At 39.8% G+C, this 23,191-nt stretch overlaps 1 protein-coding gene across 4 annotated transcripts in view; it reads left to right on the plus strand.

Annotated features, from left to right (window-relative positions):
* Positions 1 to 16,418, plus strand: part of Kiaa2026 (KIAA2026 ortholog) — an 88,199-nt gene extending 71,781 nt beyond the window's left edge. For 3 of the 4 annotated variants that reach the window (XM_052187438.1, XM_052187446.1, XM_052187455.1), the window contains 3 exons: positions 7,806 to 7,921; positions 10,573 to 10,760; positions 12,141 to 16,418. In XM_052187438.1, coding sequence (XP_052043398.1) covers positions 7,806 to 7,921; positions 10,573 to 10,760; positions 12,141 to 15,727 — 3,891 coding nt within the window. In that variant the 3' untranslated portion in view covers positions 15,728 to 16,418. The remainder of the gene's footprint in view (positions 1 to 7,805; positions 7,922 to 10,572; positions 10,761 to 12,140) is intronic. The other variant, XM_052187464.1, reaches the window with a different exon arrangement.
* The last annotated feature ends 6,773 nt before the right edge of the window (positions 16,419 to 23,191 follow it).

The following is a 23,191-nucleotide window of genomic DNA, read 5'->3' on the forward strand; positions in this document are numbered from 1 at the left end:
TAAATCTCTCTTGGAAAAAATATCAAAATTGGTTTTTTTTCTTATCAATAAAGTTATTAGTTAGAAAGCTATTTCTGGCTTGTGGTTATTTACTTAGTTTAAACATAATTATTGGTTTGATTTGAAGTAGATTGTTTATATTGTACCAAAGGTAAAGTAGATTGTTACTAATTGCTTGTAAAAATTAATAATGTTTATGCTTTTTGTAATAATTCCACTGTGCACTGTGAAAGTGAAGTCACCACTCAGTAGACAGCAGCAGTGTGGGACTGAAACTTGGTAGTAAAGCACAAGGCTCAGAACTCAGTCCCTAGCACCAGTGGGATGGGGCACAAAATGTTATTATTTTAATTACATTAGATTGTAAGTAGCATGTTTTAACTAGGTAACACATGAAGCTTTGAGTCCTCTCCCATCTGAGTAGTTGAGTGAAACTTACCTTAAATGCCAGTGCATGCGATGATTCTGCTCTTTTAATCACCTCAAGACTGTAGACTCACCTTCCCATGACAGTGTATAGGTTTGCTTTCACTGGAGACATTATATTTTTTATAGTTTTATACATTTTATTAATTTTCTATAATAGAAGACCATGGGTCTTTCAAAACATGTTAACGGGTAAGGCAGTTGTATGAAACTTATAAATCTGTTCTCTGATTAAACACTTAAGTTCCCTTCCTAGTAGTCTATTAGTTCTGTAGTATATTTTCTAGATGTTAATTTAAGATTAATCAAAATTAAATGTAAAATCTTCTTAGTCATTTTTAAATTCTTATAATGTAGAAATTAATTTAGTTATTTAACTCAGACAACACTACAGCCATGTCTTGATATACATGTCTACCCTTCCTGTTCCTCGTCTGCCTAGACCTGACTGATGTCATCTACATTTCCCACCCTGTAACCATTTTGATAATCCAGATAGCAACTGTGCAAGCAGGTTAGCTCTGCAAGGTCTCCCTTTTTTCTTTGCGATCCCCACTCTTAAGATGACCTCAAAAAATGGGAAAACCTCCCATGCTCATGGATCGGCAGGATCAATATAGTTAAAATGGCCATTTTGCCAAAAGCAATATACAGATTCAATGCAATACCCATCAAAATCCCAACTCAATTCTTCACAGAGTTAGAAAGAGCAATTATCAAATTCATCTGGAATAACAAAAAACCCAGGATAGCTAAAACTATTCTCAGCAACAAAAGAAATTCTGGGGGAATCAGTATCCCTGACCTCAAGCAATACTACAGAGCAATAGTGTTAAAAACTGCATGGTATTGGTACAGTGACAGGCAGGCGGATCAATGGAACAGGATTGAAGATCCAGAAATGAACCCACACACCTATGGCCACTTGATCCTCAACAAAGGGGCTGAAAACATCCAATGGAAAAAAGATAGCCTCTTCAACAAATGGTGCTGGTTCAACTGGAGGTCAGCATGCAGAAGAATGAGAATTGATCCATCCTTGTCTCCTTGTACTAAGCTCAACTCCAAATGGATCAAGGACCTCCACATAAAGCCAGACACTCTGAACTTAATAGAAAAGAAACTGGGGAAGACCCTTGAGGACATCAGTACAGGGAGAAAGTTTCTGAACAGAACACCAATAGCGTATGCTCTAAGAGCAAGAATTGACAAATAGGACCTCATAAAATTACAAAGTTTCTGTAAGGCAAAGGACACCATCAAGAGAACAAATCGGCAACCAACAAATTGGGAAAAGATCTTCACCAATCCTACATCAGACAGAGGGCTAATATCCAATATATATAAAGAACTCAAGAAGTTAGACTCCAGAAAACCAAACAACCCTATTAAAAAATGGGGTACAGAGTTAAACAAAGAATTCTCACCTGAAGAACTTCGGATGGCAGAGAAGCATCTTAAAAAATGCTCAACTTCATTAGTCATTAGGGAAATGCAAATCAAAACAACCTTGAGATTTCACCTTACACCAGTCAGAATGGCTAAGATAAAAAATTCAGGAGACAGCAGGTGTTGGAGAGGGTGTGGAGAATGAGGAACACTCCTCCACTGCTGGTGGGGTTGCAAATTGGTACAACCACTCTGGAAAGCAGTCTGGCGGTTCCTCCGAAAAATGGGCACCTCACTTCCAGAAGATCCTGCTATACCACTCCTGGGCATATACCCAGAGGATTCCCCACCATGTAATAAGGATACATGCTCTACTATGTTCATAGCAGCCCTATTCATAATTGCCAGATGCTGGAAAGAACCCAGGTATCCCTCAACAGAAGAGTGGATGCAAAAAATGTGGTATATCTACACAATGGAGTACTATTCAGCCATTAGAAGCAATGAATTCATGAAATTCTTAAGCAAATGGATGGAGCTAGAGAACATCATACTAAGTGAGGTAACCCAGACCCAAAAGATGAATCATGGTATGTACTCACTAATAAGTGGATATTAACCTAGAAACCTGGATTACCCAAAACATAATCTATACATCAAATGAGGTACAAGAAGAAAGGAAGAGTGGCCCCTTGTTCTGGAAAGACTCAATGAAGCAGTATTCAGCAAAACCAGAACGGGGAAGTGGGAAGGGGTGGGTGGGAGGACAGGGGGAGAGAAGGGGGCTTACGGGACTTTCTGGGAGTGGGGGGGGGGGGGCTAGGAAAGGGGAAATCATTTGAAATGTAAATAAAAAATATATCGAATTAAAAATAAAAATAAAAAAAAAAAATTCAGGAGACAGCAGGTGTTGGCGAGGATGTGGAGAAAGAGGAACACTCCTCCACTGCTGGTGGGGTTGCAAATTGGTACAACCACTCTGGAAAGCAGTCTGGCGGTTCTTCCGAAAACTGGACACCTCACTTCCAGAAGATCCTGCTATACCACTCCTGGGCATATACCCAAAAGATTCCCCAGCATGTAATAAGGATACATGTTCTACTATATTCATAGCAGCCCTATTTATAATTGCCAGAAGTTGGAAAGAACCCAGGTATCCCTCAACAGAAGAGTGGATGCAAAAAATGTGGTATATCTACACAATGGAGTACTATTCAGCCATTAGAAACAATGAATTCATGAAATTCTTAGGCAAATGGATGGACCTGAAGAACATCATACTAAGTGAGGTAACCCAGACTCAAAAGATGAATCATGGTATGCACTCAATAATAAGTGGATATTAACCTAGAAAACTAGAATACCCAAAACATAATCCACACATCAAATGAGGTACAAAAAGAACGGAGGAGTGGCCCCTTGTTCTGGAAAGACTCAGTGAAGCAGTATAGAACAAAATCAGAACAGGGAAGTGGGAAGGGTTGGGTGGGAAAACGGGGAGGGAAGGGGACTGATGGTACTTTCAGGGAGTGGGGGTCCAGAAAAGGGGAAATCATTTGAAATGAAATAAATATATCAATAAATTAAAAAAAAATAATGAATTCTACCACAGAGAGAATATTCTTTCTACTTTCATCTTTAACTTTATTCCTTAAGTTTAAGGAAATTTTTATTCTGTTCTCTCACCATTTCATTTTTCTACTAAGTAGTTGGTGAGTATACGATTGGTATCTGTAGTTCCAGCACTTGGGAGGCTGAGACAGAAAGCTCAAAAGTTCCAGACTATCCTCAGGTACATAGTAAGGCAAAGGGTTAACTTAGTGAGATCCTAGGCAGGAGAGATGGCTCAGCGGTTAATACTGACTCCTCTTCCAAAGGTCCTGAGTTCAAATCCGAGCAACCACATGGTAGGTCACAACAGTCTGTAATGAGATGCCCTTTTCTGGTGTGTCTGAAGGCAGCTACAGTGTATTTACATATAATAAATAAATCTTTGGGCTGGAGTGAGTGAGGGGGAAAAAAGTGAAGTGAAATAGTGTCTCAAAGTCAAAAGAAGTGTGGTTGTCCTAGATGAATACTATTTCTTACTCTGTTTAACAGTTTTGTTTTATGGATTAGAAGAAGTACCTCATATTATTTCACCAATTCTTTTGAGAAAAGTTTGATTTTAAGGTATAACTCACTGCTTACTTGGGTCTGACTTGGGCTTTTCTTAGAATACATTTGAAAAGAAAATAGGACTGTTTAGTTATAGTAGCGTTAAACTGTAGGTCACAACCCCTTTGGAGGTCAAATGATCCTTTCACCAAAGTCACATAAGACCATCTTCATATCAAATATATATATTATGATCTATAACAGTGGCAAAATTACAGTTATGAAGTAGTAACAAAATAATTTTATGGCTGGAGTCACCACAACATGAGGAATTATATTAAGGGTCATAGCATTAGGAAGGTCAAGAATCATGCTGTAGGAAATCCCACACTAACTGACCTCAGTTAATAATATTTGTTGCTCTTGCAAAAGACCTGTATTCATTTACCAACTCCCACAAGGAGGTGTACAAGCACTTCTAACTCAATTCCAGAAGGTCCTACTCCCTCTTTTGGTTTCACATGCATTACACACAAGTGGTACACTTATATACATGCAGGCAAACACTCATGCACATAAAATAAATCATTTTTAGGCATGAGTTAGCATAAGGTTCAAATTTGGTGTGTTTACAGCATATATATAATCCTACTTTTTCTTTCTTTTCTAATAAACAGTTCCCTTTAAGATTCAAAAACTTGAGTTCGATGGTTGGCTGCAAGCATCCGCATCTGTGTTGGTCAGGTTCTGGCAGAGCTTCTCAGGAGACAGCTGTAACAGGCTTCTGTCAGCAAATACTTCTTGGCATGAGTAATACTGTCTGGGTTTGGGGGTCTGCATGTGGGATAGATCCCTAGGTGGGGCAGTCTCTGGATGGCCTTTCCTTCAGTCTCAGCTCCATTCTTTGTCCCTGCATTTCCTTTAAATAGGTGCAATTCTGGGTTAAAAATTTTGAGATGGGGAGGTGGCCCCATCCCTCAACTGGAGGCTGTGGCTGTCCACTGGATATGGTCTCTACAGGTTCTATTTCCCATTTGTTGGATATTTTGGCAAATGTCATTTTGAGTCCTGTCAACCTTTTGCTTCCCTGGTATCCGAGACTTCCTGGTTGCTACCCCAAATTCCCCATCCCCCATTGCTACACACTTCTGTTCAGTTTCCTGACCCTCTGTATTTCTCCCCTGTCTCCTCCCACACCTGATTCTGCCCTCCCTTTTTCCTTCCCCCTCCTCTCTCTCTCTCTCCCAGGTCTCTCCCTCCCTCTACCTCCTGTGATTATTTGTTACCCTGTCTAACAAAGGACTGAAGCATCCACACTTTGGTCTTCTTCCTTGAGCATCATGTCTATGGGATGTATCATGGGTATTCCAAGCTTTTGAGCTAATATCTATTTATCAGTGAGTCATACCGTGTGTGTTCTTTTGTGACTGGGTTACCTCACTTGGGATATTTTTTAATTCCTCCCATTTGCCTGCAGATTTCATGAAGTCATTGTTTTTAATAGCTGAGTAGTACTCCAGATGTGGATGCTCACAGCCAAGCATTGAACTGAACCCAGAGACCCCATGGAAAAGTTAGGGGAAGGACTTAAGAAGCTGAAGGGGATTGTACCCCGTATGAAGAAGAATAATATCAACTAACCAGAGCTCCCAGGGACTAAACCACCAACCAAAGAGTACACATGGAGGGACCCATGGCTCCATCTGCTTATGTAGCAGAGGATGGCCTTATCTGGCATCAGTGGGAGGGAAGATCCTTAGTCCTGTGGAAGCTCAATACTCCAGTGTAGGGGAAGGCTAGAGTGGTGATGTGGGAGAGGGTAGGTAGGGGAGCACCTTCATAGAGGAGGGGGATGGGATGGAATGGGATGGAATGGGGGATTTGCAGAGGGGAAACCAGGAAGGGGGACAACATTTAAAATGTAAATAAAATAACCAATGAAAAAAGAAAAAAATTTTTTAAAGATTCAAAAATCTTGGAAGAAATATAACTTTTTGTAAACACATTTTCTGTTGCTTTAAAGTATTGAAACTTTCTGGTCAAGTTGTACAATTAATGACTATGTTATAAAGTTATAAATTATAATTGTAAATAGTTTTGTATATGTGCATGTGTGTGTATATATAAAAAACTGGCAACTCCATGTATAACTTTAGAATATACCTTTGCTATAGATAGTAGCCTTACTCTTTATATTAGTCAGGGTTTCTATTCCTGCACAAACATCATGACCAAGAAGCAAGTTGGGGAGGAAAGGGTTTATTGAGCTTACACTTCCATATTGCAGGTCATCACTAAAGGAAGTCAGGACTGGAACTCAAGCAGGTCAGGAAGCAGGAGCTGATGCAAAGGCCATGGAGGGATGTTTCTTACTGGCTTGCTTCCCCTGGCTTGCTCAGCCTGCTCTCTTATAGAACCCAAGAGCACCAGCCCAAAGGTGGTACCACCCACAAGGGGCCCTCCCCCCTTGATCACTAATTGAGAAAATGCCCCACAGCTGGATCTCATGGAGAGATCCCCAACTAAAGCCCCTTTCTCTGTGATAACTCCAGCCTGTGTCAAGTTGACACACAAAACTAGCCAGTACACTCTTCTATATATGGGCAGATTAACTCAACAGTTGTTTATAGAACAAAGTCTGGTTTTAGATGTGTTAAATGTGATCTATAATATATAGTTGTATATGTCTTTCATTAGAAATTATATATATGAATATAAGATAAATGTAGTAGTTAAGTACTGAGATTAAATGTATTGTTTCTGTAATGATCAGATGATTCTATATGTTGATGAGGTATATCTTTAAGGTTTTTATAAACTACATCATTTGAGTTTATTTGATGCTGTTTATTTCCTTGTTTTGTTTTGTTCTGTTCTTGAGCCAGGGTCTCACTGTGTCACTCAGTAGCCCTGGCCGGCCTCAGACTCATAGAGATCCAGCTGCTTCTTCTTCTCCAGTGCAGGAATTATAAAGCCCTGCACTACCACATCCAGTCTTTGTTGCAGTGGTATAGTTCTAAGTGCTTGGACATCAGAATCAAGCAGATGTGGATGTACAAAGATACAGTGTACATACATAGAAGGGGGGGGGAGAGAGGACAGAAAATTCATGTAATACTAGCAAATAAGAGAGACATCAGTAATAATTAATTTTAGTATAGTGTTGTAGACTTTAAAAGCTAGTTGACTGGGCTTAGGAAGGTACTCAGTGGGTACAAATGCATGCTGTAGAAGCAAGAGGACTTGCACCCTAGTGTTATCCTCTAGTTTCTGCATCTTCTTGCACATGCACAGACATCTCAATTTATATAAAATAGCAACAGTTAACTGTTTTAGTTACTTTTCTATGCTAGAAACTACTAAAATAATTGTAATTCCTAAGAAAGTTTGTTAGGAAGTCAGTCAGTCTCTCTCTCTCTCTCTCTCTCTCTCTCTCTCTCTCTCTCTCTCTCTCTCTCTCTCTCTCTCTCAAGTTAAAACTTTATAACATGAACCAGATTTATTTAATGAATGTATTTAAATATGTTTGCCTTTACATTGTTTTGTTCATTTGGTTGGTAGGGTTTTTTTCTGCCTGTGTTGGCACTGGGGATTAAACCCAAGACATTACATACATTTATTAAGGTATTTACAACTAACATTATTAGACCATTTTTAAATTTGTTTTTTTTTCTACTTAGATAATATGTGTTTGGGTTTTCAAGTATAGAATTGAAAGTCACAGAACATAACCATATTTCTTACAAAGTATTTCCTCTTTTTGTAAGTTTTTGTGGAAGTAATATTTTTGATGAATTATTGACATTTTGTATTTTTTATTAGAGGATAAAACTTAATTGACATTGGCTTTAGATTAAGTCTAAGGAATTTACTTCTTAAAATTGTGTTTTTAGGGCAAATGGTACCATCGGAGGCAAGCTGTAAAAGAATTACATAGTACACTGATACGCCTTTTAAATGAATTGCTACCATGGGAACCAAAGTTAATGAAGGCTTTTCAGAGAAACAGGTAACAAGTTTTATGATGTATATAACTTATTAAGTCCCCATTTATGATTTTTGGAAAATGTAATAAAATCATTATATTTCTTTCCATTCATTTGTAATTCAGTAAATACAAAAGCATCTCTGTGATTTACTTTCTAATGGAAGAAATATACAGAATCAAATGTAATAAATGCTAGTGGGAGAGAGCATGAGGAAGGGAATATGAAGTTCTTGTTTGAGAATGAAAGCTACTCATAAAGCATACTCTAATATGTACACACATAAAGCATACTCTAATATTCATTAGAAAAAACTGAATACAAGGGGCACAGTCTCTAAATATAGAAACGTATTTGGTATATACAGGAAGCACAAAGTCATTTACAGCCAAAGAAAAGGGATTGATAAAGATTGTGGTGAGACACAAAGGTACAAGTAGCCAGGTCAGGAATTTAAGAGTTTATGTGGACCAAGATGAAAGGCTTTTCAAAGGTTTTTAACAGAGAGAGGATGTTATCTTCTCTGTTAGGTTTGCTTGCTTGCTAGCAATGCTGAAACTTGAATCCAGATCTTTGCACATGTCTAATGGTTTGATTTTTGTTTTTACATTGATTGGTTGGTTGATGTGTGTGTGTGTGTGTGTGTGTGTAGGTGGGATATGGGGTCTGGCCTAAAATACACTCATGTTTGCTGTGGTGTACATGTGGAGATCAGAGAACAATGTGCAAGGAGTTGATTCTTTCCTACCTACCATGTGAATCTTGGTAGCAGGCACCTTTATTCATATGAACCATCTCCGCAACTACCTAACCTTAAGTTTTAAAACATTTGCTCTATCTGCCATGTTTAAATAGCTGTAAAGATGAAATCATTTGAATTAGTTGGAGTATACTAGTTACCTTAGAGAGAGAGAGAGAGAGAGAGAGAGAGAGAGAGAGAGAGAGAGAGAGAGAGAGAGAGAAGCTTGTATCATACATGACAGGAAGTGATTGGGATTGAAATATAGCTTCAATGTGAGATTGGAAAATTTTGACTATTATATTATGAGGTCTGTGATAGGTTAATGCTATTGTCAACTTGGTGAAACTTAGAAATGCCATGGAAACAACCCTCAAGGGCATGTCTGTAAGGAATTTTCCACATTAGGTTAATTGAGGTAGAAAGGCTCACCCTAAATGAGGAGAGGACCCTGGACTGAACAAACAAGAAAAAGGGAGCTGAGCTACGGCACTCATCTGTTTCCTGATGGCCAGTGCAAGAACCAGCAACTTCAAGCTCCTGTTGCCATAATTCTTTGCCAGATGTACTCTCAGACTGAAACAAATATACCTCCTCCTTCCTTCCTTAAGTTGTTTCTATCAAGTATTGTGTCCCAACAGTGAATGAAGTAGCTAATAAATATGGTAGAAATTCATTAATAAAATTCTCATGCCTAAAATTTTTGATCTAGACAGCTGTAGTCATAGATTTGCTGTTAACTAAGATGGGAGTGACTGAAGGAGAGTCAGGTTTGAGAAGCGAGAGGGATTGAATAGTTCAGATTTAAACATGTGGAGTTTGATATACCTTCTAGACACCTACTTGGTGGTGGTGAGTAGGCATAATGGGGGTTATATATGTAATTCAGGAGCATTACTAGTTTTGAGGTATGAGTTTGGGAGTTACCAACATTGATTATATTTAAAGCCATGAGATTGGTAGAAATTGGACAGTGGACTTTCCAACATTTTAAGTGAGGTGGATGAATAGGACATTTTGAGAAAAGGAAAATGCTTAGTAAGGTAAAATGATAACCAAAGAAGAAAGGGGTCTTAGAAACTAGGTAAGTTGAGGAAGAAGAAGCTATAGAAGAGAATTAGGAGAGGAACTGAAGAGTAGTGCTCGTCTGTGACCTCTGCTATGAGATGGGGTAGAGAAGCGAGGTGGCACCAAGAAATGCAGACTGGGGTAGGGAGAAGGCATTTGGAAGGTTTTTTTAATTAAAAAAGTTTGTTTTTTAATAATTTTTCTGGATTAAATGGAGGAGTAACAGTAGAGTGGTAACTAGACAAGAGAAGATAAATATAATTGAGGGTGTTAACATAGGTATAGAGATGGAAAATATGAATACAAATTGAAAGTATTTGAAGATAAGGTGTGAGCATATAAAATATTTTTCCAATTATTATCTTCCATGGAATACAGGTAGTCAGTAGCTGAGAGTGAGGGTGGCATTAGAATAGATGCTTCTTTATTCTAATCTTAGAGATAAAAAGGGAAATTTGTTTTACACTTCTTTTTTGCTAACTCATGTCAAATCAAGCATGTATATGAAATGCAGATCCATCCCTGGGGCTTGTTGGCCAGGCGACTTGGTCCCCAGGCAGGGACTCAGGCCCATCTCAACTCAAGTAGAAAACTTCAGTTATCTGTTGCCTTTTTTTTTTAATAGTTCTAACCACAGCCCTCAAAAGATGGTGTGTTTAAACTTAATTCAGAAATTTAAAGATGTAACCTTTAAGTTTCTTAAGCTTATTTCTTCTTGGATAATTGGTAAGACTGAACTAATAGACATTAGATATGCTTAAAACACACAAAAAATATTTAATGACAATTGGAAGTATTTCAATATTTATTTAAAATGCTAAATTAATTTAACTTCCAGAAGTTCCATATTACATTGGTATATTTCAGGAGCCGCCTGAAGAAAGACTATGATGATTTCCGAAGACAACCTGATCATGGTCAGTTCACTAGAGAACTGTGGACTACTGACGAATGTGAAGGGAACACTGAGAGAGAGGCTCCTAAGGCTGAAGTCAGTAAGTCTGTAGATGCAGGAGAGCCTCTAGATACCCTGGAGAAGGAACACGAGGATCCAGGTAGGCATTTGAGCTTTCTAAATACTAGTGTAAAGAGAACTTGCTGTTTGTTATGAAGGCAAAAGGTAATCTGGTCAGTGAATGTGATTGAGGAAATCTGATATTTTAAAGAAATTATATCCATATCCAATTTCTTGGAAGTTTTAAGAGTTTCTTGGAAATTTTAAGAGTTAAAATTTCTTGGAAATTCTAAGAGTTTCTGGCCAGGCGGTGGTGGCGCATGCCTATAATCCCAGCACTCTGGGAGGCAGAGGCAGGCGGATTTCTGAGTTCCAGGACAGCCAGGGCTATATAGAGAAACCCTGTCTCAGAGAGAAAAAACCAAATCCAAAAAAATCCAAAAAAAAAAAAAAAAAAAAAAAAAAGAGTTTCTGGACCCAGTGTCTAACCCTAAGTTACATGTAGGTCATTGCTTGTTACTGATCATGCTCTGCTAATCTGTTACCCCTTTGGAATTCATTGATTGTCTTTTTATTGTTACTACTCATAAAGTTCTGTTAGCAGAGTTTACTGTAAATGAATTTGACAAATCATTAAGATTGTGAAGATTTTTTAAAATAAGGTGTGGCCAACTGAGACCAAAGTAAACATATCGTTCTAATAAGTATGAGAAGCTCGACCAATCGATTAAATTGCATGTGACTCATCTTAAATCACCAATAGCATTCTTTAGTTATATAAGAAGTTGATGTGAAAACTTGTGATGATGTGTTAACATATTTTGTGTCTTTGTGAATTGTAAACGTAGACTTCCTCTGACCAGATATGGCCATAAATTACTTAAGGATAAAAAACAAGACGGTTGAACATTTGTTTTCATTTAGAGTCCTTAAAGACAATATAGAATAGCAACCATTCTTCTATGGTATAATGTTTTCCCTATCTAGAAAAAAGAAAACTAGCTGGCGGTGGTGGCGCACACCTTTAATCCCAGCGCTTGGGAGGCAGAGGCAGGTGGATTTCTGAGTTTGAGGCCAGCCTGGTCTACAGAGTAAGTTTCAGGACAGCCAGGGCTACATAGAGAAACCCTGTCTCGAAGAGAGAGGGGGGGGGGGGGGAGAAGAGAAGAGAAAGAAAGGAGAAAAGAAAAGAAGAAAAAAAAAGAAAACTAGCCAGATTAAACTTCTTTTTAACCATGAGTTTTTCCTTAACACTTACACATAGACAGCAGGATTAGACCAAAACTAGTAATAGGTTGCTCTTAAGTATATTTGGGATACAGAAGTTAGCTTGTCAACCTTCTTCAGTCGTGCAGAAGCTTTGAAATGTTTGTACAATAGACTTCTTAAATTACCTCTCAAAGGGTACTTTATTTTTTTTAATTGGTGTTACTCTATCTCTATTTTCTATAAACAAAATGCTTGTTTTTATAATTTTCAGATGATATGAAATTATCAGAAATAGGCTTTCCTATGGCCAGAAGCAAGTTGTTGAAAAAAGAATTGCCTTCTAAAGATACAGTGAAGACACTGCCTAAAACACTTAAACGACAGTCCAAACAAAGTAGTTATCTAGACGATAGCACAAAAGAGCTTTCCCCAAGGAAGAAAGCCAAGCTAAGCACAAATGAGACATCAGTTGAGAACTTAGATGTCGACATGCAGACTGACTGTTTGAATGAATCAAACCCTTCAGAACTGCCATTTCCAGAGTCATTTGCCTCAAAGGATTCAATACCAGTGTCTACTCTCCAGAAAGGGACCAAACCTATTCAGGCTTTGCTTGCAAAGAATATTGGGAACAAAGTGACCTTAACAAATCAACTGCCCCCTTCCACAGGTAGGAGTGTTCCTGCTGTGGAAAAGCCAGCTCTATCTCCTGCAGAAACAAGCCCTATAAAGCCAGCATTGACCTGCCTCCCCAGTGCAAAAGGACCTTTCCAGATGGTCTACAGAATGCCCTGTGGTCAGTGGTTGCCAGTAGACCTTCACAGTAGTTCTGTCAAGATCCAGATGCAGCCTGCGGTGGATTCTAAAACAGGAGAAAAGATCATGCAGCAAGTTCTTATTCTGCCTAAGAATTTTGTGATTCAGCACAAAGAGGGGAAAGCAGTTGGAAAAGAGATAGCACCACCTCCACAGAGAGGCACAGAGACTTGCCCACCTTGCCCACAGACGGCAAGTGTGAGCTGTTCCTTAGTATCTGCCCCTGTCACCGCTGTTTCTACCCAACTGCCTAATACAGTTCTCAGTAAGACAATTACACCTTCATCAGCTGTGAATGCTTTGTCACCTGTAACCTCTGTGAGTACTGTAGTGACATCACCAGTGAAGCCTAGCCAAAGTGAAGCAGGAAAAGTCAAGAGTCCAGTTTCATTCACCGCATTTCCCCAGCCTAACACTTCACCTACCATCTCATCAACAGTTCAGCCTCTCTTGCCAGCAACAACACTAAATGAATCTGCAGATCCTGGCAGTTCCCTCCCCTGTTTTTCACAGCAAACTGTTGATTCTGCTGAGGCAAAGCAAGAACTAAAAACTGTGTGTATAAGAGATTCACAGTCGATTCTTGTTAGGACTCGAGGTGGGAACACTGGAGTTGTAAAAGTACAAACTAATCCGGAACAAAATTCACCCAACAGTTTATCTTCAAGTTCTGTGTTCACCTTTGCACCTCAATTTCAGGCATTTCTTGTGCCAAAATCAACATCATGTCCTGTTTCCTCACAAGTAGCCGGAGTGACTACTACATCCAGTCTACCATCTTTTAGCCAAGCACCAACGCCTGTGTCTATTTCATGTGGTTTTCATCCACCCATGGGAAAAAATCTCAAATCTACATTAGGCCAAACCTTCAGCAGTGGTTATGTGGGCCCTGTGATAGAAAAAACGTCCTACATGCCCTCTTCACCCCTGAAACCCTCCATTTCTTCCAGCTCACTGCTACCATCAACAACAAATAGTTCAGTTAGTGTAATTAGCATAGCAACAGGAAATTTTGGGCAAACGAATACAAATGTTATTCATACATCAACTAAACCGCATCAAGTAGATTATATCACAAGTTACCCAGTTACAAGATCAGAAGCAACAACAGCAATAAATGGAGATGTGCTCAGTGAGCCTCCCGGTCAGAAACTTATGCTGGTGTCAGCTCCATCTGTTCCTCCTTCTGGCAGTGTACCTTCAGTTAACATGGCATCAGTGCCAACATCTGCAGGGCTTTCTACCCAGAAAGTAGTTTTTATTAATGCTCCAGTTCCTGGTGGCACTTCATCCTCAACTGTTGTTGCAGAATCATTAAAACAGACACTTCCTTCTCCCTTGAATAAGGCATATGTTAAGAATCCAGAGCAACCCCAAATAGTACTAATTCCCTCGACAGTAGGAGCACCAGTGAAAATAAATTCTTCACCAACTGTGTCTCAGATTAAAGATGTGAAAATTGGGCTAAACATAGGTCAAGCAATTATAAATCCTCCAGGAAATCTGCCAGCTCTGTCATCAATTAATATATTGCAAAGTGTAATGCCAAAAGGTGAAGACAAAGGTAGTATGGCCTGCATCTCCCCCATCTCACCAAGCAGTAACTCGGTTTCAGCAAGCTCAAATATTGTGAGTCACAATCTTCCTCCTGCTAGTGAGTCAGCAAGAACTGCAAATACATTTTCAGGAATAGGAGCAAATGTTCCTTTGAGTTCCCTATCAGTGACCTCATCCCCTGCTTCAGTTGGGACAAGACCTCCTGTTTTAGTCAGTGGAAATGATACCTCTTCCAGAATTATGCCTGTTTTGTCAAATAGACTTTGTACATCAAATCTTGGAAACACTGTGGCAATATCAACTGTAAAAACAGGACACCTCGCATCATCTGTTCTCATATCAACTACACAACCAACAGTGTCTCCCAAATGTTTGACACCAGCTTTGCAGATTCCTCTGACTGTTGCCTTGCCTACATCTGTGACTACATCTCCAAAAATAATCAATGCAGTTCCACAGTCAGCAACAGTACCAGGAATCACACGCCCTGGATCTCTCTCTAAAAGACAGTCTCGAACTTCTGTCCAGTTTCAGTCACCAGGGACTACAACTATAGTGCCAACAAATGCAAACACAAATAAGCCTCCAGCTGAATTATCCCCCTCACCAAGTCCAGGTAAAATAATTAGTATTTCCAATGTTACTTCTATGCCAAACCAGCATATGTCCCCTTCATTAGTAAAAACAACTCTCAGTAACAATTCTATTGCAGGTGGCTCTGCCATTCACACCTGTTCACCACCATCAAATATAACTAGTCTGCCAGGTACTCCATTCAATGAACCTTGTATTCAGCAAAAAATAGTTATCAACACGAGTACACCTTTGGCACCAGGAACTCAAATCATGATGAATGGAGCCCGGTTTATTGTTCCGCCGCAAGGTCTTGGAGCTGGTAGCCACGTCCTCCTTATCTCTACTAATCCAAAATATGGACCTCCCTTAGTTCTTAACAGCGGCCAAAGCATACTGGCCACACCAGTAGATAATCCTGTCCAGAAGATCATACAGACATCAAATAATTCTTTAAGTGGACAGCCTTTAAAACATTCTGTAAGAAACTCTACAAAGATTGTAAACTCTCTTGGAAGTCCAAGTTCTCACTCTGTAGTACATACAACACCACACATCATAAACACGCCTGCTAAAGTATATGTTCCACCTGCACCACCGGCAGCATTAACTTCAGTAATTAAGTCCTCTCCAACTACTCTTTTAGCTAAAACTTCTTTGGTTTCTGCCATTGCCTCCAGTAATCCTCCACTGCCAAGTAGCACATCGGTATTTCATTTGGATACTTCTGTCAAAAAGTTATTGGTTAGCCCAGAAGGAGCCATTTTAAATACCATAAATACTCCAGCAGCTAAGGTATCTTCATTGTCTTCATCTCTTCCTTCAGTTGTATCTGCTAGTCAGAATCCTGCCTCTGTCTTCCCTGCTTTTCCGTCTTCTGGTTTAGAGAAGCCTGACACAGCTGCATCTTGAATTTAGACTAACTGAGCCAGTTTTTAAATAACAGGGCATTGTTTTAACTCCCATAAAAAATTTAACTTTATTATACTGTTGAAAACATATTGTTCATACTTGCGTGAAAACATACTGGTGTGTGTGTGTGTGTGTGTATGTGTGTGTGTGGTTGGGGGTGTGTCTTAATGTACCTTCATTAGCTTGCCCAAGACTTTGTTTTATTGGAGAGGAAAACGTCTAGCATTTCATTCATTGGTGTGAGGATGCTTTCCAAGGTTTTTGTTCAAAATATGTCATCAAGATTTACTTGTCTATATAACATAAATTGAACAAAGTCAAGCTTAACTAGTTTAAGCTAGCTAGCCTTTTCACACTTATATTGATACGTTTCTTCTTGAATTTGGATTGTTGTGGTGTATCTACAGTATAGTAGTATTCTGTGTCATTAGTGGCATTTTTGTTTATGTAAAAAGAATATATATATATATATATATTTATGCATTAAGAAAATGCAGTTTATGGTGTAAAATTGTACATATTCCCTAAATCCCTAATAATCTGTACTAAATATATGTACAAAGAACAATACTGTCTTATTTATGTTTTGTTTACATAATGTATAGTTTTTTAAGTATTTTAGTAATTTTGGACCAGTGAACTGTTAGCAACAATGCAGAAGAATCTGCATATAATAAACTGAGTTGCTGTATTTCTTTGTTTGAATACCATTTTTAAAATGTGTTCTTGCCCACTGAAAAAATACATGGTATAAATGAAAGCAGTCTTTTAAAGCTTTGTGCTAAACTTGGGAAGTGATGGCACTCACACAGGCTTTACACGTGAGGAGCTTCCTCTCCTGTATCTCATTTGATTTCTATGCCAATCCTGGGAGCTGATGGCATAGCCAGTCTGAGGTGGCTCATGGGCAGTGGAGCCAGGGCATGAATCTGAGGCTTCACGTTCTGTCTCCATAGTTCTACTTTACTTCAATTTTGAGGTTTCCATTCAAAATTTCATGGTTTCAGACATTTAAAAAAAAAAAGGAAAAGAAAAGAAAAATCACTACCAAATTCTATAATGACAAAAAGAAATAGGTGTTATGTTTTTCAGAGAAGTATATTTGGTTTATGTCTATACATCCAAAACATGTTTCTTAAAACTTTTTTTAGAGGTTTCTCTGTGCCACTAGGCAGGCCTAGAACTCTCTGTAGCCCAGGCTGGCCTTGCCTCAGCTTCCCTAGTGCGCCAGGGTTATAGACATGTCCGGCCATGTCTGGCAAAACTTAGTTTTTAATAATCTGGTTTGATAAAAGGTTACAAAAGTAATGCAGAGTGGTGGCATTACTCTTCATCTTCCTTCTCCACATACATTTCTGTTTACATTGAGGGCTTGGTTCAGTTACTGATCTTCCAAAATTATGTTTAAAAACATGAATTTCTTTGTCATTTGAAATTAAAAGCAAGAGAAAATAGTAGTGCTCTTTCGTCTTTTACTCAGATTAGAGAGCAACTGCTTAAATTCTATTATGAAACAAATTTGGTGGCTCAGTTGGTTTGACTCAGGGCTTGACTTTGTAGTGCTTCAGAATGTGCCTCATTATAAATAAAAGGCAGCTTTGTGCTTACTGGAGCTTTAGTATTGTATTACTTTATTGAGACGCTTATATATACACATTCAGCTTACAATATTAAGCCTCATTACAGCATTCTAGTCTGAACCTTAAAGTATTAGAAGAAATTGACCTAGGCTTATGAGATAGCTCAGTGCATCAGGGTGCTTGCCACCAAACCGGAAGACCTGAGTTCAATCCCCATTGCCCACAGGAAGGAAAGAAAGAACAGGGGTGTGAAAGTCACTCACTGACCTCCACAACATACACACAAATCACTATCTTAAGATATTTTTTTCATTGTTTAACGAAAAAACTAGAGAGATGGCTTAGTGGTTGAGAGCACTTGGTGCTATTCCAGAAAACCTGAGTTCAGTTCCTAGCACCCATACCCAACGGCTCACAGCTGCTCACAACTCCAGCTCCAGGGGATCTAATGCCTCTGGTCTCCACAGGCATGCACACAAGCAACACGTACATTCCACATGCATAAATAGAAGAGAAAAAGGCCTAAATGTTTTTCATTCATATTAAATCAAAATGATGTTATTAAAGTGGAAAGGATAACAAGTATTTCTAAAATGTTCACATTTCTCAATTGTTTCATATTTGATACATACATAACTCAGGGAAAAGGGAGGTATCATCTCCCTTTTCTGACTTTAAAGCTTGATTATAAGTTCTAGTTGCTTCATGTCTCCCTGTCATTGTCACTCTGCAGCTTGCCTTCATGATATTGCAGTCACTTATAGCCTGAGGACATCCCTGCTTCACAACTGTATGTAAATGCCTGCTGTTCTGAAAAGGAACCTCTTCAGTCACTGTCATCCCAGCCATTGGCAGCAGGTGTTGACACACTTGTTGAGTAGAACTCTAGGTAGCTTAGCTTACTTTGTTTTGAGACATTAAAATGCTTGACTAGCATGTATTCATGAGGACATGAATTTAGTCCCCTGAGGAGACAGAATCAGGAAGATCAGAAGTTCAATACCATTCTAGATATATAGTTGGAGACCAGCTTGAGATAAGCAAGATAAGTAAAACTCTCTCTCTCTCTCTCTCTCTCTCTCTCTCTCTCTCTCTCTCTCTCTCTCTCTCTCTCTCTCTCTCTCTCTCTTTTTTTTTTTTTTTTTTTTTTTGAGACAGGGTTTCTCTGTGTAGCCCTGGCTGTCCTGGAACTCACTCTGTAGACCAGGCTGGCCTCAAACTCAGAAATCCGCCTGCCTCTGCCTCCCAGAGTGCTGGGATTACAGGCATGCTCCACCACCGCCCTGCTAAAACTCTGTCTCTTAAAAGTAGGCTAACCCAGTCCAGTTTCAGAATTGTTCTCAGACTGTGTCCTTTGCGGTCCTCATACATGTTTTCACCTAGATGGTTTTTTTTTTTCAATTTTCTTTGCTGTTTTTTTTTCCCCTTCATAGTTTTAGGTTTTGTTTAAAATTTTGTGTTTTGGTTTTGATTTTTTTTAACCCAAGCTCTTAGACACATTTAAGATGTTTTTGCCTTAATTTGAGATTACAGGATTTTGATGTCTCAAATGGCTGAGCTTTTAAAATCAAGCTGTAAGATGAAAGTGTAGAGGACTTCTTCAAATTCCTTTGGAGATCTGAAATAACTTCAAGTCAAGTAGGGGCATTTTAACAGTCAGGCAAGGCAGATGTTTACAAGTGCTCCCAAGCTCACATTTGTAGCTTGAAATGCAGTAATTTCATCAATTATTAAAGTCAGTCTTAGGGCTGGAGAGATGGCTCAGAGGTTAAGAGCACTGGCTGCTTTTCCAGAGGTCCTGAGTTCAGTTCCCGAGCAACCACATGGTGGCTCACAACCATCTGAAATGGGCTCTGATGCCCTCTTCTGGGTGTTTGAAGATTCAAAAGTGGCAGTGTACTCATATAAAACAATGAGTTTTTGTATAAAACAAATCTTTAAAAAAAAAATGTCAGTCTTACCTTCTCACAAACTAACCCTAGCTGATACCTTTTTGGCTAGTTCTTTTTTTCTTCCTTAAATAAGTATGCCTGCTGTTTACCATAGCAACAATCACAATGTCCATATCATAATCTGTAGGCATAAATTTTTCCAACCTACTTTTGATAAGGGTTCAACCTCTCCTCTAGCCCCACCGCCCAGCAGAGGTAGTGGAAACGTTATTAGGATATGGGGGAAGTAGACCTGTTCAGCAATAGTTCTTTGAGGGGTGAGCTTAATCTTCTTTGGCAACAGTTCAGTCAAATAGCAAACACCAAATACGACGCAGCAGCTGCAGACCAGTCCTCTAGGCAGGCGGACACCAGGCATGGTCCAGTAGCTACAGTCCAGTCCTTTCAACAGGCAGATGCCAGCTGTAGTTCAATCCTGAAGAAACTGCCAGGCTCACCAAACAGCCTGAGGCTGGGCCGCTGAAGCAGCTATCTGCCGCAGACACCAGCAGTTCTTGGGCAAGTTTCTTTCAGTGACAGCATTACCACAAGTTGAGCTCAACAATGCTATGCAAGGCGAACCAATATATGTGTGTTGTTAGGGAAGAATAGCGAGGTGGAACAAACCAAACCAATGCTCAGTGCTCATCCCCCACTGTCTATAGGGTCATATTTATACTCCTTCATCAAGTGTCCTTTCACTTGTTTGCGATAAGCAAACATCCTTTGATGAGAAAGGCAAGATGGTTCTATAAAATTGTTGTCTAACTTTGTTAGCTCACCTCAGAGTGAAGCTGGTGTTATTTGTCCAGTAGAGTTGGCTGACTGGAAAAGGCCATTTCTAGTCAGAGGAGACTGACTAGTCATGAGTTCTGATCACTCTAGTCCCCACCTGGCTCTCAGAAAACAGTGCACTGTGCACTGAAACCCTTCTCTGACCATAAATGAGCACACTGCAGTGGAGGCCTGTGCTTACCAGAGGGATTTGATCTCCTAGGTTCATATTTTCTTCATCAGCAAGTAAGCCAATCCTACCTACCTACAGTATTTGTTTACAAGGATCTCCCATCCCTGAGACCAGTTCTTTCAGCACACATGGAGCACTGAATTTAGAGCCTCAACCTAAGTGCTAATGATACTGGTCTTTAGTTTCAGGATACCAGTGCCTTAACAGTCATCCATTTCTCAGGAGATGTTCATTCTCTGATTCAATGTGAGCATCTCTAGATGGTGTAGACTTCTTCTATTGTTACCACACAGGCTCCTAGCACCATATGGTACTTCTATCTTTAGCACAGGGCCCCCAATTGATTGTGAGTCTGAGGAGTGGTCTTCAGAGGTAGGGCTAAATTTTTCACCTCCTATTCCTTTAGGGTACATTCTAATTTCTCTCTGGTGGACTCAGCCCAAACCCATTGCCCTGCCCGTCACCTGATACTGTTATAGTGTTACAGAGACACTGAGGAGAAGCTGTCCACATGGAAAAGAGATTTCTCAGTGTGTGATAGTGTGAGAAGCTTGGAGAACCCTCCAATGAAAGGGACCTTCCCCCATCAAGCCATGGGTCCCTCTGAAGATGTAAATGAGATTCAAAGGTCTTGTGGAGCAGGGTGGGAGTGGTAGAGTGGCAAAAATCCCAATAAAGTCTCTTCGTTTAGAATTCATCTATCTGCAAGGAGAATCGGGGTATTTTAACAATTGAGAATGGCACAAACGTTGTTTAGGATCTCATTGGTTTTTTGCTGTGTTTATCCGTTTAACCTACTTTTGTCCTTGGTGGAAACGGTCCTGTTAATCTTACGCTTATGTTTCTAGTGATAAAAGATTTACTAAGTTAACAATAAATAAGAATCATGTAGTGATAAACATTTCTTTTAAATACCCTTGAGTTCTCTGTGATTCTTAGTCATGCCTCAGCAGGCCTCAGGCCCGTGGCCCTTCACAGCCGTCCAATCTGCCTAGGTTTTTATAAGAACAACCTGTTCTTAATATTATTTTCATTGTGTAAGCTCTCCCTAAGAAAGTGATGCCGGTTGCATTTAGTATGTTAAGTGTTAAGAGCATCAGGTTCACAAAAAGGAGCTGATACAATTACCCTTCAGAAGCAATGTTTGGCAAGGGAGCCCTGAAGGGCAATGGGGGATGGGGAGGGACAGGGAGGGTGGATCCCTTGTCTGGATCAATGGCTGTGGGGAGTGCTGTGGCTAAAACAAGCCAGTCCATCACTGAGGGAAGCCAGGACAGGAACTCAAACAGGGCAGGAACCTGGAGACAGGAGCTGACACAGAGGTCACAAAGGAGTGTTGCTTACTGGTTTGCTCAACCTACATTCTTCTAGAACCAGGATCACCAGCCCAAGGGTAGCCCTACCCACAATGAAGTGGGCCCTCCCCATCAACCATTAATTAAGAAAAATGCCCTACAGTCTTCCTACAGCTCAATTGGGTTTTTTGTTTGTTTTTGTGTTTCGAGACGGTTTCTCTGTATAGCTGTCCTAGAACTTACTGTGTAGACCAGGCTGGCCTCGAACTCACAGAGCTTAGCTTTTGGAGGCATTTTTCTCCATTGATGTTACCTCACTCACATGACTTTAGTGTGTGTCAAGTTGACATAAACTCTCCAGCACGGGATGAGAGCAGACTCTCAGGTCTGAAGCGGAGCTCCACTGAGAGATAGGGCTGCCCTGTAGGGCAGGACTAGGACCTGAAGGAATGAGCCTTCAAGTCCTCAAGACAAAAGTGGTTCCTGAGTTTGGGGAGGGGGCAGGGGGTTCTGCACCCTGTGAATTACTTTAATCTAGTGGTGAGGGGCAGAGACAGCCACTAAATAGAATCTTAAGTTTACCTTGGAGTTGCAAGGAGGAGCTGGGCTCGCTTCTCTACTGTGGCCTGAATGCAGTCACCTGTCAGTTCTTTATCCTGAGAGACCATAGAGTGAGGGTTGGGTAGCCTGGTTTCTGACAGAGGGGGAGAAGCTAGCTAGGGGGTCTGTGATCCAAAAAGGTGATCATAGAAAATGTGGCTAAAAAAAACTTTTTATTTTTCAAAAGAGGCTAGAGATAAAGATGAGGCGGTAGAGTGCTTACCTAGTGTGAAGCCCAAGGCTCCATCCCTGGCGCTCACCAAGAGCCTGTAGTCCCAGAACTCAGGATGTGGTCAGGAGTACCAACCTGGAGAATCTCTGGAGATTCTCTGGCCCTTTGTAATTTACTCTGTACTTTTGAGAGTTTGAAAACCTAAAAAAAAAAAAAAAAAAAAAAAAAAAAAAAACCTACATAGGGGATGAGGGAGATGGTTCAGTGGTTAGAAGAAGTACTGTGCAAGCCTGAAGACATCTGAGCGTGCACCTGTAACCCCAGCACTCCCACAGAGCGGTGGGCAGTAGAGACAGACTGGAAGCTTGCAGGCTAGCCTAGAGGATGAAGGACAGCGGCAGAAATGACGGGCCCCACTTTGAATTGTCTCAAGGACTCTTAATACACAGGCATCAACCAAACTAAAATTACTTTTACTTCTTAAAAAATCCTTAGCCGGGAGGTGGTGGCGCATGCCTTTAATCCCAGCACTTGGGAGGCAGAGGCAGGCAGATTTCTGAGTTCGAGGCCAGCCTGGTCTACAGAGTGAGTTCCAGGATAGCCAGGGCTATAAAGAAAAACCCTATTTTGAAAAAAACAAATCCCAAAAAAACAAAAAACAAAAAAAACCAAAAAAAAAAAAAAAAGAAAAAAAGCCTTACACCGCTTTCAAGCCTAATAGAAAACTAACTTACCATCCATTGTGATTGTTAAAGTAAAATATAGTTAGTACAACATAATAAGTATAGTTCAAGATAAAGACTCTTAGCAATCACTACATGGACTCAATAGGTTTTCTGCATATATGTACACATATACATATAAATGTGTACATGCATAACTAGTAATTACAGGAAAGAGGTCCTGAATTTGAGAAGGA

This window comes from Apodemus sylvaticus, chromosome 1, assembly GCF_947179515.1.
Source record: "Apodemus sylvaticus chromosome 1, mApoSyl1.1, whole genome shotgun sequence".
In the NCBI taxonomy this organism is placed as follows: Eukaryota; Metazoa; Chordata; class Mammalia; order Rodentia; family Muridae; genus Apodemus; species Apodemus sylvaticus.